The 13,210-nt window shown below is 49.7% G+C and overlaps 1 protein-coding gene across 1 annotated transcript; it reads right to left on the bottom strand.

Annotated features, from left to right (window-relative positions):
- Positions 1–769: 769 nt before the first annotated feature.
- Positions 770–11,078, bottom strand: SOX18 (SRY-box transcription factor 18). Its single transcript, XM_088153584.1, has 2 exons — positions 10,235–11,078; positions 770–4,932 (listed from the first exon to the last, which is right to left on the bottom strand). The coding sequence occupies exons 1-2, from the start codon at positions 10,743–10,745 to the stop codon at positions 4,058–4,060; spliced, it is 1,386 nt and encodes a 461-aa protein (XP_088009710.1). The 5' UTR covers positions 10,746–11,078; the 3' UTR covers positions 770–4,057.
- Between the last annotated feature and the right edge of the window lie 2,132 nt (positions 11,079–13,210).

The following is a 13,210-nucleotide window of genomic DNA, read 5'->3' as shown; positions in this document are numbered from 1 at the left end:
CAGATATTTTAGTTAGCACTCTCTGTAAAAAATAAATGCAATTAAAATAGAGAATCTGCAACAAAAGGAGGAGTAATTTTTTTTCCTGAAAATTAGTGCAAATTGCTTTGCCAAAGGAAAGAAAAAGACGATATCCATCTTGGGGGACTTTCGACGACTTCACAAACTGTCCCGCACAACTGAGTTCCTATTTTGATGACATTACGTTTCTAGGGCTGGAGTTAAATTTCTTATTCTGGAAGGTATTTTTGTAAATTACCCGGAGGACTGATTGTTTCTTTTTTAAATCCTGCATTTGTAAAGTGGATGTAAACCAGATTTATAAGAGTAAACATTTGATCTTTAAAGAAACTCTCCCCCTATTATTATACTTCATTAATGATAATTAATAGCGATGCATTATTGCCAGGGAAGTTACAGGGAGTTTTACAAAAGACAATCTTGATTTAGAAATGGAGTCAGACTTTCAGCAGCCCCCGACATAAAAATTAAACACAGGTACAGGCTCACTGCTGCGATGGTGAGGACACGTTTGGCTGAAACTCAAGTTCTTTGACGTCATCTGTGTTTCTGTGTCATGTTATAAAGAAAACACAACATGCGTGCAAGCAACCGATCAATGATCTATTCCTGCAGACTCCCCCAAGCAATGCAGAACCCCTTCGGTGGCGGGCCGCCCCCCAATCTGAAAGCCTAGGAAAGTCGAAGCATGGCACAGAACAGCCCGCGGTTGCGTTCACTGAAAAACCACACACAGACTTGCTGAGAAAAGGATATCACGGTGTTTTATTCGAGGACGGAGTTTTCCATGCTGAGAACAGATCGTTCCTCCGAGAAAACGCGTCAAAACCTTGCTGCGCTGAACATCAGCCCATAAAAGCCGCCTGGGTTGAAACGCCAGCCCTTTGTATCTTTGAGAGCGTCGCTTCGCGGGAGATGTTCCCACGAAGCCAACGCAGAGACTAAACACGGATCAGCTGCCAGAAACGAATCTGGAAACACTTGGGGGCAACATTGATTTGGGGGAGAAACATGTGTTCGCATAACAAGCGCATGAGAGTCGAGCAATTAGGAAAAGATGTTTTAATAATTAACCAGCCAGCAAACAAGCGCCCGGTTCCACGAGATACTCCCCTACGTGCGTCTTTGCGATGCTGTAGGTGTACAAGTGGATTTGCTCAAAACTCTTGCTGGAAACGCCTGATGGCAGCGGCGAAAACGCTCCCCCACTTTTCCGCGAACCCCAAATCCCAGAGAAGTGATTCCACACGGCTCGAGAGCTGCCTCCTCTTCCTATTCTTTGTGCTACATAGGTGCTTTTCAACACGGTGGCTATCCTTTCATTTATTATAAAAGAGAAAGAGAGTAGACGTAGTATAAAATGCCTGAACAAATTAAATATTATAGATAGATATAAAAAAAAAGCTTAGTAAAAAATATAGATTTGTCCAAACGAAAGAGAATGCTCTTCATACAGTGGAAAGTATGTGGCAAGGGGCACCCCGAAATCATCCCGGTCCCTTAACCATATTGAAAAAGGATTGTTCTGAATTTTAACACCGGATCGTTCATTTTGGATCGAGCCTTTACGGATTTAAGCCTGAACTTTTCAGTTTTCGTGCGTGGCACAGTCTTTGGGTAAAGTACAACACGGGGTTACATTTCCATCTTGAATTACATCTTTATCCTGTAAGGAGGGTCACAGAGGTGTGTGCGCTTTACGCACTGAATGCCTCACCTTCAGCCCCTGGCACACCCAGCTCACACTTTCCAGGGAAAACAATGTTGGAAGGCTGAGACGAGATACATCTGTCTGGCTTTAAAGGAGGGTTTAAAGCATTGACTCCAAATGCGTACCCATGCATGCGCCTGGCAATTAGCCAAGGGCACAAATCCACAGGGCTGAAACTCCGCAGGCTAACACACTTGCCCTGAGCCTACCCACACCTAAAGCCCTTGAGCCAATCTCATGTTTTTTATCCCTCCTTGATCATTTTTATAAATCTCAAGGTGGCAAACTTATCTAATACTCCTCCCTCTTCCTATTTTCCCCACAACAACCACCCTGTGAGGTGAGCTGGGCTGGGAGAGAGTGGGATTTCAGTGGGATTTCAAGGGGTGAGGAACCCAAACGTGGGATTCATTCTAGACCTGCCTAGAAGGGCACCCAAGGGATTAGAGAACAAGACGACGAGAAACCACTTTGAAGGGATTAAAATCAGTGGATTTCCTGCCCGTGGGAGGGGGTTGGACTAGATGGCCCTCGTGGCCCCTTTCGGCTCTGTCATTCTACGGTTCTATGGACTGACCACCAAGCAAATGGGATCCTCTGTGACACGTACCGCCTTTCCTTAAGACTTTTCTAACACTTTCCCTGCATCATACCGCGAGCCACTTCCTCGACACTCTCCTGTCCGCCTCGATACCCAGCTTTATGGAACATCTCAACTATTAACGCTCTCCCTGCAGGAAATAAGGCATTCCAGCAAGGGCAGGATGGGTCCAACGTTCAACTGATGATGCCCTGCAAGCATCACCCAGAGCGTTGAAGTGTAGGGTTTGCAAACTGCCGTGCTGACTTCACCAGTGAGCAGAGCCAAGTACCACCGTTTCAGATCCACACGTGTTATTTAATGTGTCTTTGGGGCAAACTGGCAGGTGGTTATCTGGGTTTAGACACCACAGTTAAAACCCTTGAAAACAAACCTTTTTCAATTATGACAGTAGAGCAGTGTTTCTCAACCTTGGCAACTTGAAGATGTGCGGACTTCAACTCCCAGAATTCCCCAGCCAGCAGGGCTGGCTGGGGAATTCTGGGAATTGAAGTCCGCACATCTTCAAGCTGCCAAGGTTGAGAAACACTGCAGTAGAGGGACTGGAACAGTTGATGGGGAAGGCAACAAATACAGGATTCCTTCCACGCAGAGGGAAAGGAATTCAAAAGGCACTGTGTGCTCTAATACGGAATAGCGTAAATGAATCAGTAGATATCGGTCTGAATTCCTTCCCCACATTACCTGCCCAAATTCAGGGACAAGTGCCCCCCTCCAGTATTCCAGCACCTTATAAATGCATTTTCCTTCTGCTTTGAAACATCTCCTTGTGCTACACAGCAATACAGTATAACCGTTCTTCAGCCTTATTTGGTTTTTTTAAAAAAAGAAAGCAATGCAGTTAATGAGATAATCTAAAATACTGCAGGGTTCACAGATCAAGGGAGAGGTTTCGGGGAGCCTGGTGCACTGGGGGGGTGCTTATGGGGTGGACTAAGATGGCCACGGGGCACATCACCTCCGTTCTACCTGGGCACTTTTCTGGGGGAGGAGAATCCCCCCATATTGTGTTAATTCACCCGTAATTAAAAGGGTGGGCCCCAGCTACACTATGGGTGAGTCCTACTGAGTGACGTTTTCCTTCTGCCTTTGCTGCCTTTGGAGAGCAGGAGGCCGAAGGGCTGATTCACACATTACGAGGCAGGAAGGTTAGCTGTCATCCATTATCTCATTGGAAAGAGACTGGGCATGATCCGCAGCACCACGTCTCACTAAAGACATTGGTCCCATTGATCCTTGGGTCTTCTAAGTAGATATTGAAAGGTCTCAATGTAAGCTCTGTAATGTGTGAGAAGGCCCTTCCTCGGCTTCTTCGGTGGTGAGCTGACGCCCTTCTAGGATTATGGGAGGTTTTCTTTACCAGATTTGTTTCAAACGTCTGGTAGGAGCTTTGCTCCTCAGCTCCTCAGCTCTGGCTCCTTCTTCCTGGCCAAAGGCCTAACCCCCAGGCAGAGAGGAGACCCAGCTGTTCCTATCTGGAGCAAAAGATTAGCATCTGTGCGCCCTGCTTTTTCTCCAACCCGTTCCTACGGATACATTAGCACATTAATACTAGGTTAACCGTCACAGCTTTGCCCAAAGAATCCTGGGAACCCGAACGGGGACCGTGTTGACAATTTTGCTAGCACTTCCATCCCCTTGAATTTCCCAGGCTCCTTGAGAAGAGGAGATGACCGTTGAACCAGCGGGTAGGTGTGCCCCGAACCTCTCCCTTAGGTGAACGTTTACCCAGTAATACAGGCGCTGTAATACACAGCGCTGCTAGCATCGGATAAGGCTGATATCAAGCTGTTGTCCTCACAGGAAAGGCTCCGCGGCGTTACTTTGGACACAGAAACATGATAAGCAAACCCAGAAGGATCCGGACGAGTCCTGCTCATATTCAAATACTGGTCAAACTCGTTGCGGTCCACTTCTGTCCACAGCTCGCTGGAATTCAAGTGCTCCATGCCATCCAGCTGGTGAGATTCGGGCGGCGGGGACAGCTGGCCCAGGTGGGCCGACAGCCCATTGGTGGCTCCAGCACAGATCTGGTTGTAGTACATCCCAGATGGGTGGGGAGTCCTCATGGCTTCGGCCAGGTGGGCGGGCGGGTTCGGAGGGTATCCCATTGCCATGTTCCGCCCCAGGTTTTTTTCGGGGGAAAACTCCATCTGCGGAGGAGGGGGGTGATGGTGGTACCCCCGAAAGGACATCACGCTGCAGTCGTCCTGCATATGTGGTGGGAAAAAGGCAGGTTCAGCCTGTTCCAAGACGTCCAAAGGAGACATCTCAGGGGTCGGCAGGCCGTAGTTCTCCATATCCGATCCCATTGAACGCAGTTCTCGGAAGTGGTTGAGCGGGGGAGGCTGGGAGGGGCCCGAATGGCCAAGGCTCCCGCCGGTGCCGCGGTGGTTCATCCCAAAGCTCTCGCCGCAGGACTGGGGCAGGTTGTGGAGCAAGATGCCCGGCTCCATCCTTTTGATTTTCTTAGCTTGCTTCTTCCTCCGGGGACGGTACTTATAATTGGGGTGATCCTGCAGATGCTGGACCCTCAGCCGCTCTGCTTCCTCCACAAAGGGGCGCTTGTCGCTGGCGCTCAGCGCCTTCCACGCCTGGCCTGGGGAGTCCAAAAAACAAAGGAGAGGGCATGAAGAGGCAGCCGCCCCACCAACCACCAGCAGTTCAAGGGTTTAGCAGAGAAGCGGGCGTGGTCCCTTGTACGTGACTGGGGCGTGCAAAGAGCCTGGCAAATACGTATCAAGTGCGTTCACACGAACCACTTTGGGGAGTGGTTTAAAAGAGTAAGTCTTTGCAGGGGTGGGCATAGGAGTGGGGGGTCTAAAAAGTCATGAAGGGGGCTGCAACCGGGGGGGGAGCCTTGTTCATTTTTTACCTGCATCACAATTGCAATGCTTGTAAAAAAAGGGGCAAGGCATCAATAGTGCAATCATGGCCACCATCCTGACTTTTTGGACCCCCACCCCTTCCGCACACATCCCCAGGTCCTGAGAGACTAATGGCTGAAGGTCAGGGAGCCAGTTTTGGTCCCTCCCTGGGCGGATCCATCTCTTTCTCTGCTCTCTGCATACCACACCGATTGCGCGCAGAGGAGTGATGGCGCCCTGATTCCCACTGATTCCCACTGAGTCAAGCCATCGTGCCAAGTTTTGTGCTGGGAAGGATACAGCAACAAAACTCGCAATGTTGCTTTACAAACCGGGGATGGGCGGAATGCCCTTCAGAAGCTAGAGAATTCCCTCTTCCTGGTAAACATCTTAAGATTTTTTGGTGGACCATGGTCTGATTCTAATAAGACGCATGGAGTTATTTGTGATCTTTGTCTTTAAGGTACCATAACGTTTTGAGACATGTTCATAATTCCTAAGAACGCTTGTTCTACTTTGAATTTAGGTGTGGAGATGTCTAAGTATAACAGGGCGAACGGATGCCTCACTGCTAAGTCTTACTAATCTTATTGGCTGCTGAAGGTAGACAAGACACGTATTTTGCAAACGAGGGAGAAAAAAATGGCCAAAAAAAAAGGGGGGGGGATTCTTGGCTGAAGCAACTAGCCACTGAGTAAGTGAGTAGCAGTGACTTACTACAAAAACTTCATGAAGTAATCACCATGGTTTTTCATCTACCCAAAATCTCATGGGCAACTTGCGTGGGAGCACCCATGAGCATCTCACACACCCTCGTGTATTCCAATAGATCTTGAAAAGAAGGTGGCTGTCCAACGTTATCACTTCTCCAAGCTGGTGACCTCAAGATGTTCTGAAGGGACAAATCCCAAAATTCCCAAAAGCCTTGAAGGGTGGGAATTTTCAGAGTAACAGCCCCAACACATCTTGAGGGGATCGGCTTGTGGAAGCTTGGGCTGTAAGATGCTGGACGAAGAGGCAATGAATTGGTCAGAAGTGGACCTGAAATGGGTGCAGGAGAGGGACACTGTATGAATGCCCTATCTGAGAGACCCAATGTGTCTTAAAGACTTCAGTATCGCAAAATAGTAAGCAAACTTCTGGAGTTTGGAACCTTAGTCCTCAAATTGGATGTTAAGGAACAGGAGAGAGGCTGAAGGAGATGGGAGAAATATAATAACTAATCTAGCTTTCTCCAACTTGTTGTCCCTCAACTGTCATCTCACCAGCTCTGGAGAAGCACCAGAAATCTCTAATCTGATGCAAGCTCTGAAGCATTTGAGGGCTTGGTCACTATTTTGTACCAGGGTCTCGTGCAGTGTTTCTCAACCTCGGCAACTTTAAGATGTGTGGATTTCAACTCCCAGAATTCCCCAGCCAGCATGTTGGCCGGGGAATTCTGGGAGTTGAAGTCTACACATCTTAAAGTTGCCGAGGTTGAGAAATGCTGGTCTAGCGTGTAGTCTCATACATTAATATCAAAGTGATAATTTTTTGGCACCTTGGCAACTAACAATCTTAGGATCAGACCAGGTTTTGTGCACTGCAATCCGGTTCTAATCAGATGCATGGAGTTATTTGTGATCCATGAACGTCTCCAACTACATCTCTGTTTGTCTTGAAGGGGCCATAATATGTTGAGACATGTTCACAATTCCTAAGAACACTTGCTCTACCTTGAATTTAGGCATGGAGATGCCTCCTAAAAGGCCAGCTGCCTCTTTTTCTCCCACAAGGATGCATAAAGAGAGGCAAAAAACTGGTTCTCTCATGCCATCACCCCAAGTGTTGCCTAAAAAAAAGTTATGGTTCTTTCACACAACCATTACTTGTGTAGTCAGTCAGAGTGTTAGTGGATTCTGGAATGGGCAACTGGTTTTTTGAAGGTGCACAACTTCCAAATTGTGACTCACTACATCAAAGGGGAAGTTGTTTAGGGAACATTTTCCAGAAACAGTGAGCTGCAATTTGGACATTTTTCAAACCATATAAGTGAGCCAAGTTCCACTTTAAAGAAAAAAAAAATAAGATACTCTAAAGCAAGTTAATTTCACTACAATCCCTTCAAGCATTTAAAGAACGAGAAATGGCTTTGAGACAACGTACACTGGAGCATAAAAATCTTTCTAAAAAAGCTCTTAAATCACTTTCCATATCATCTTGGTTTATGTCTAAAGCCAAATATGTTGTCTGAAGTGGCTAATATGTAGATCTGGTTTAGAAATGGCACTTTCCCACGATCGGTCCTTTAATAAGAGTGAAGAAAAGGGATAAAAAGTGGATAAAATTATTCATGGCGCAGAGAACGGAGGTAGGGAACACGCGTGCCCCAGATTGTCCAATAAAGCTGAAGAACGGGAGATTCCAGGTTTATAGCAAAGAGCTGCTGTTCACACTGGACATGGTTAAACCATGAAACTCATGGCCACAAGATAAAGTAACAGCCAATAACTTGGATGGGGCAAATTCCAGGAGGATCAAGCTATCAGTAGCTATAAATCACAATGGTGACCTTTCTATGATCTCCTGCAATATCAGAGGCACCTTGAGAGCAGGAAGAGAATTAAAAAAAAACAACGTAATGATCCCGTTTTCTTTGAGAAAGTCATTTTCTAGAACTGGAGGAAAAATCCCCTCTGCTTTTGTTTGAAGGACAAAGGTGCAAATATACTCCATTTGGATTTATTCAAGATTGGGAGAAACTATACTCAATACAGAATGGGGCATATAAATAGATAAATAACAGAGTTGTTGGGAGTCGGGTGGCATATACATTTAATAAATTATTATTATTACTATTACTATTATTATTATTATTTAAATGGGACTACACTGAATAGTCTTGATCAATAGAGTATTCCAATGCTGCTTTCACTCTCTGGCTGTGTTCTCACAATACACTTAACCTGGCCAGTGAAAGACTTATTCGCTGCGTTTGCACAACATATGAAGCTTGATTAACCTCACCACACATTTCCCCCCTGTGGCTTAGCGTGCCATGTGAAACCAGCCCACTGGGTTAGTTTATGATGCAAGGTGCTATGTGAACCCAGAGCATGGATTCAATCAGTACTGGAGTTAAGAGTATTGTGTGAACACAGCCACTGCTTTGCGTCCAGATACAGAGCGCTCTTGAGCACCAGAGCAAGGCTGTAATAAATGCTATTCTCCCTTGAGATGTGCATCCTAATTGTTTGCTAATTTAGCAAGCATCAAATATTTGCCAGTTGCTCCAGATGTGCTAGCTCATAGCATCATAGAACATAAGGGTTGGAAAGAGCCAGTTTGGTCTACGGTTTAAGGCTCCAGGCAAGAAAGCAGGAGATGGTGAGTTCTAGTCCCACCTTAGGCACGAAAGCCGGCTGGATGACTTTGGGCCAGTCCCTCATTCTCAGCCCAGCCCACCTCACAGGGTTGTTGCTGTGGGGAAACTAGGAGGAGGAAGGAATATTAGGTATTTTCACCGCCTTGAGTTATTTATGAAAATAATAAAGGCAGAATAAAAAAAACTAAAAAAAATGGCCTTATCAGTCATTTAGTCACCCCAAATAAAGCGGTTAAAACTCAGAATACTTGCAAGAGTAGGAATCAGGAGCAATTCCATGTGTTAAAGAAGGGTGAACTCAGACGTAGGATTGCAGGCAAATTCCAGGATTCAGCACATGCTCAGGAGCAACTTTTCCCTTAATTCTAAGTACCTATCTGCCCTAAGTTTTGTTTCTTGTTTTAAATGTCCAGTAGATTTTGGAATTACAGTAAAAAAATAAAATGGATCTCATAGGTCTGAAATCTCTTCCGTCCTGTCTCAACTGATTCCCTAGATCCTTATAAAGATGCAAAATGTTCCAGAATAGAGCCCAGTTAGGATAATTAAGATAAAACCCTGGGATTAATGTGGATTAATTGGGCTCCACATACAGCCCAATCTTGCTTTCTACATCCTTTGTCACCCTGAATAAAATTCCTCTGTCTGTTAATTAGAAATACTGGATTAACACAACATGGCAGAGGGTCAGTCTAGATGATCTTTGGGGTTTTTTCCAACCCTACAATTCTGTGATTCTCTGCACGTACTTAAAAGGTGGGAGAAATCAACCCAGGACGTCTCCTTAGTCTCTGGGGCAGTGTTCTCACCCTTGGCGACTTGAAGATGGGTGGACTTCAACTCACAGAATTCCCCAGCCAGCAAGGTCCACCCATCTTCAAGTCGCCAAGGGTGAGAAACACTGATCTAGAGTAACCAAAAGGGAGCCAGGCTGTGCAATCTTCATTCCCAACCTACCTCATTGGAACACCTGCACCACCATGCTGGGCGAGAGTGATGGGAGGTGCTCTCCTGCACATTGCAGGGTCACCTAATTGGGGAAGGATGTGGCAGGGTGGTGTGGCCCCTCTCCGGGACATTCAGACAGAAGCCCCGCCATCTGGATAGAACCACCATCCTGTTTCCAGCTGATGTAAAAGCTCACCAGGGCACCCTCGACAGTATTCAGCTCCCTCCATAGGAGCCTCTTCCCCTTCTCTGCTAACCATAATCAATCATCATTCCGTAAATCCCTCTCTCTTCTCCGTGGTTTGTTTCGGACTAGAGTTCCCCCCCTCCCCAAATTCTTGCAGCCAGCTTTGTGGTTCCCCTAGGCACGCTATCACATCCCTCGGTTCTTGCGACCCGGGCCGATGTGCTTCGCGTGCCGTGCGAACCCAGCCGGCTGTGGCTGCTTAGATATCCCGCGGCTCAGAAGAGCCTAACGCCGCTCCTCGACGGCGGGCCACGGAGTGACCTACACGCCACGGCCGTCGTTCTGCCGCGGGCCAGCGCCGGGCAGCCCCGCATCGCCCTCCGCGGACTTGCCCCGGCTCTTCTCCCTCCCCACGGCCGCGTCTTGGGGCGAGGAGTTCCTCAGCGCGCGGGCCGGAAGATGTTCGGGGTCCCCGAATGGGGAGCGGGGGGCCGGGGAGTGGGAAGGGGGGCCCGCCGCCGCCCGCCCCGCTTACCCAGCATCTTGCTCAGCACCGCGTTGTGCAGGTCCGGGTTCTGCTGGGCCAGCCGCTTCCTCTCGTCCTTGGCCCACACCATGAAGGCGTTCATGGGCCGCCGGATGCGCGAATCCTCGCCGCCGCTCTTGCCCTCGGCGCGCCCCGAGACGGCGCTGTAGCCATAGCCGGCGGCGTCCGGGCTGGGAGAAGGGCTGGGCGCCGTCGAGGCCAAGCGCGCGCCGCCGGGCTCGGCCGCCGCTGGGGCGCCTGGGCGAAACGCGAAGCCCGGCTCGGGGCTGGGGGTGCGGCTGGCGGCGAGCTCGAGCTCGAGGCCGCGGCTCTGCGGCGGGTAGGCGAGCCCCGGATCAGGCGCGGCGGGCGCTGCGGGCGCGGCGGCGGCGGCTGCTGCTGCGGGCGGAGGCGGCGGCGGCGGCGGCGGCGGGGCTGCTGCCGCGACGGCTCCCCATGAAAAGTCGCCTCGGGGTTGGGGAATCTCCTCTGCACAGAAATGGGGCTCAGATATATTCATTCCAGCTGGACGGAGCTTTGGGGATCAAGCACGACGCCGAGCAAGACGCGGAACCGGCAGCGGCAGCCAACGGCGAGCGGCGGGCGGACGCCCTTCTGGCAGCGGAGAACGGAGGCGCCGAGGCGGGAGCCCGACCGACGCTCCCGGAGGACCGAGCGGGCGCTGGCCGAGCGGCGCGGCGGAGGCGGACCGGGCGGCGGGCGCGGGCGCAGGAGGGGCGCGGGCCGAGGCTCGGGGCTGCGGGTCCCTCTGAAGGCGGGGCGGCTCTCTCCGCCGGCCGAAGGAGGACCAGTGGGTTGGAAAGATGCGCTCCGCGGAGGGGCCACATTATAAAGGCTTCGGGCTACGGGGGGCGGGGGAGGAGGGGCGGCCGGGGCGGCCAAACTGGCGAGGAGGGAGGAGAAACCGAGCGGGGGGGTGTGGTGGTGGTGGTCCGGGGCTGGAAAACCGACCTCGCGCTCCGCTCCGTTTCCTTTTGTTTTTTTCCAAGGAAATGGGCGGGGGCGGGGGGGCGGCGGTGTGAAACGGCTTCTCTCCCCCCTTCCTTCCCCCCGTTGGCTGCTGTCGCGGCGCCCCAAAACTGCTTGCAACAAGCGCGAGCCGATCGGCGGGGGGGAGCAGCCCGCAAGAGCGTCGGGCCGCAAACGCGGGACAGCTACTTGGGTGCTGGGTGCTGGTTTTGCGGAGCGCGAGCGGGGCGGGGGGAGGGGGAGGAATCCTTTCCTTTCCTTTCCTTTCCTTTCCTTTCCTTTCCTTTCCTTTCCTTTCCTTTCCTTTCCTTTCCTTTCCTTTCCTTTCCTTTCCTTTCCTTTCCTTTCCTTTCCTTTCCTTTCCTTTCCTTTCCTTTCCTTCCCTTCTTTCCTTTCCCCCCTGCCCAAATGTATTAGCAAGTTTTGATTCCCCTTACTGCCAGCCGCGCCGTTTTCTTCTTCTGAAAGCTAACGGAAGGACCCAAGCTTTTTCAGCCCCTGTTGGCGGGGTCCCTTTTTTGAAAGGCGAGGCTTGCGTTGAGCGTTGGGTTGGATTCGGAGCCCCTTGGCGAGAAAGGAGGAAAAAGAAACAGAAAAGGAAGGAAACCGGGAGAGGGAGAGGAGGGATGAGTCTCAGTTTGCAAACGGGGGACGGTTTGAAACAGTTGTCTCTCGCGCGGGAGATTCAGTGCGCGGTAAACCAGTGGAATTCATTGCCCCGAGGTTGGTGAGGACTACGGACTTGGACTGGCTCTCAAAGGGGGCTGGAGAGGTTCATGCAGGGCTCTTAGTCCTGAAGACACAACATTCCCTCTAGGGCGGGGGCAGCCTGCCTCGAAATACCCCTTGCAAGGAAAGAGGGCCGGAGAAGATCGGTTTCCATCCTCTGCCTGTAAGTCCCGCAGAGGTATCTGGTTGCGGCCGATGGGAGAACCCAAAGGCTGGACTAAGGTGGACCCTGGCCAGATCTAGCAGGGCAGTCCTAAGATGCTGAAATGTCAGCCTCTGAACTTTGGGTGGGGCAGCCTCGTTTTCAGGCTTCTGAGCTTAAGGTCTGGTACTCAGGAACAGAAGCCCCCTTTGGTTGTATGTACTGGCACAAGCAAGTCAGGGTTAGGATTAACCTTGGTTAGGTGGCTGGGGGCTTAGCATGGGGTACAGACCCAGACAATGAAGAAAGGCAGTAATTGGGTTTGTGGACACAGCCTCCGGTGATTTGGGGCCAGTCACTACCTCTCAGCCTAACCTACCATTCAGGGTTGTTGTAATGGCACATAATCGAATCATTACATGCGCCGCCTGGAGGAAAAGTGGAATAGCATTCCAAAAAGCAGAAATCAAATCTTCTTCTTCATCATCATCATCGCTTGGTGCCACCCCAAAAGATCTGGAAAAGCACAGGAGGAAGGGACAGGAGCTCAACTCACTGATTACAAGAAGTTGCATTACTGTACTTGGGACAGCGCATCTATCTATCTATCTATCTATCTATCTATCTATCTATCTATCTATCTATCTATCTATCACATTTGTAGAGCCGTCCATCTCGCATAGGGATTCTGGGTGGCAAGCATAATAAAACAATCAAAATACACAAATAAACCATTAAAACAACCAAAATTAAAACAAAAAGATAAAAACAAGATAAAAAACAGAATGGCAACAACACATACAAAGAGTGCATTCAATTAACTGTATAATTAACTATTACGCAGTACCTTTAAGCTATCCTAGATCCTTGGGGACGATCCAATAGTCAAAAGTACCAAATCCAGTCTGAACTAGTTGACAGACCAGTGTTTCTCAACCTTGGCAACTTTAAGATGGGTGGACTTCAGCTCCCAGAATTCCCCAGCCAGCATGTGGGAACACTGTGATAGACTGTAGGTAGGCAGGCTTCAGTGATGTTCAAATGGGCCACCCTTGTTTGTTCTAGGCAGTAAAATAAAGTCTATCATCTCAAGAATTTTAGCCTTTTGCATTTCTCCTACACTT

The sequence above is a fragment of the Python bivittatus genome, unplaced genomic scaffold (assembly GCF_059951505.1).
Source record: "Python bivittatus isolate LINGU-HERP-01145 unplaced genomic scaffold, Pbiv_v1 ctg000700_np1212, whole genome shotgun sequence".
Classification (NCBI taxonomy): domain Eukaryota; kingdom Metazoa; phylum Chordata; class Lepidosauria; order Squamata; family Pythonidae; genus Python; species Python bivittatus.
Note: the sequence above shows the minus strand (reverse complement) of the source record. Positions and strands in the feature narration are given on the sequence as shown.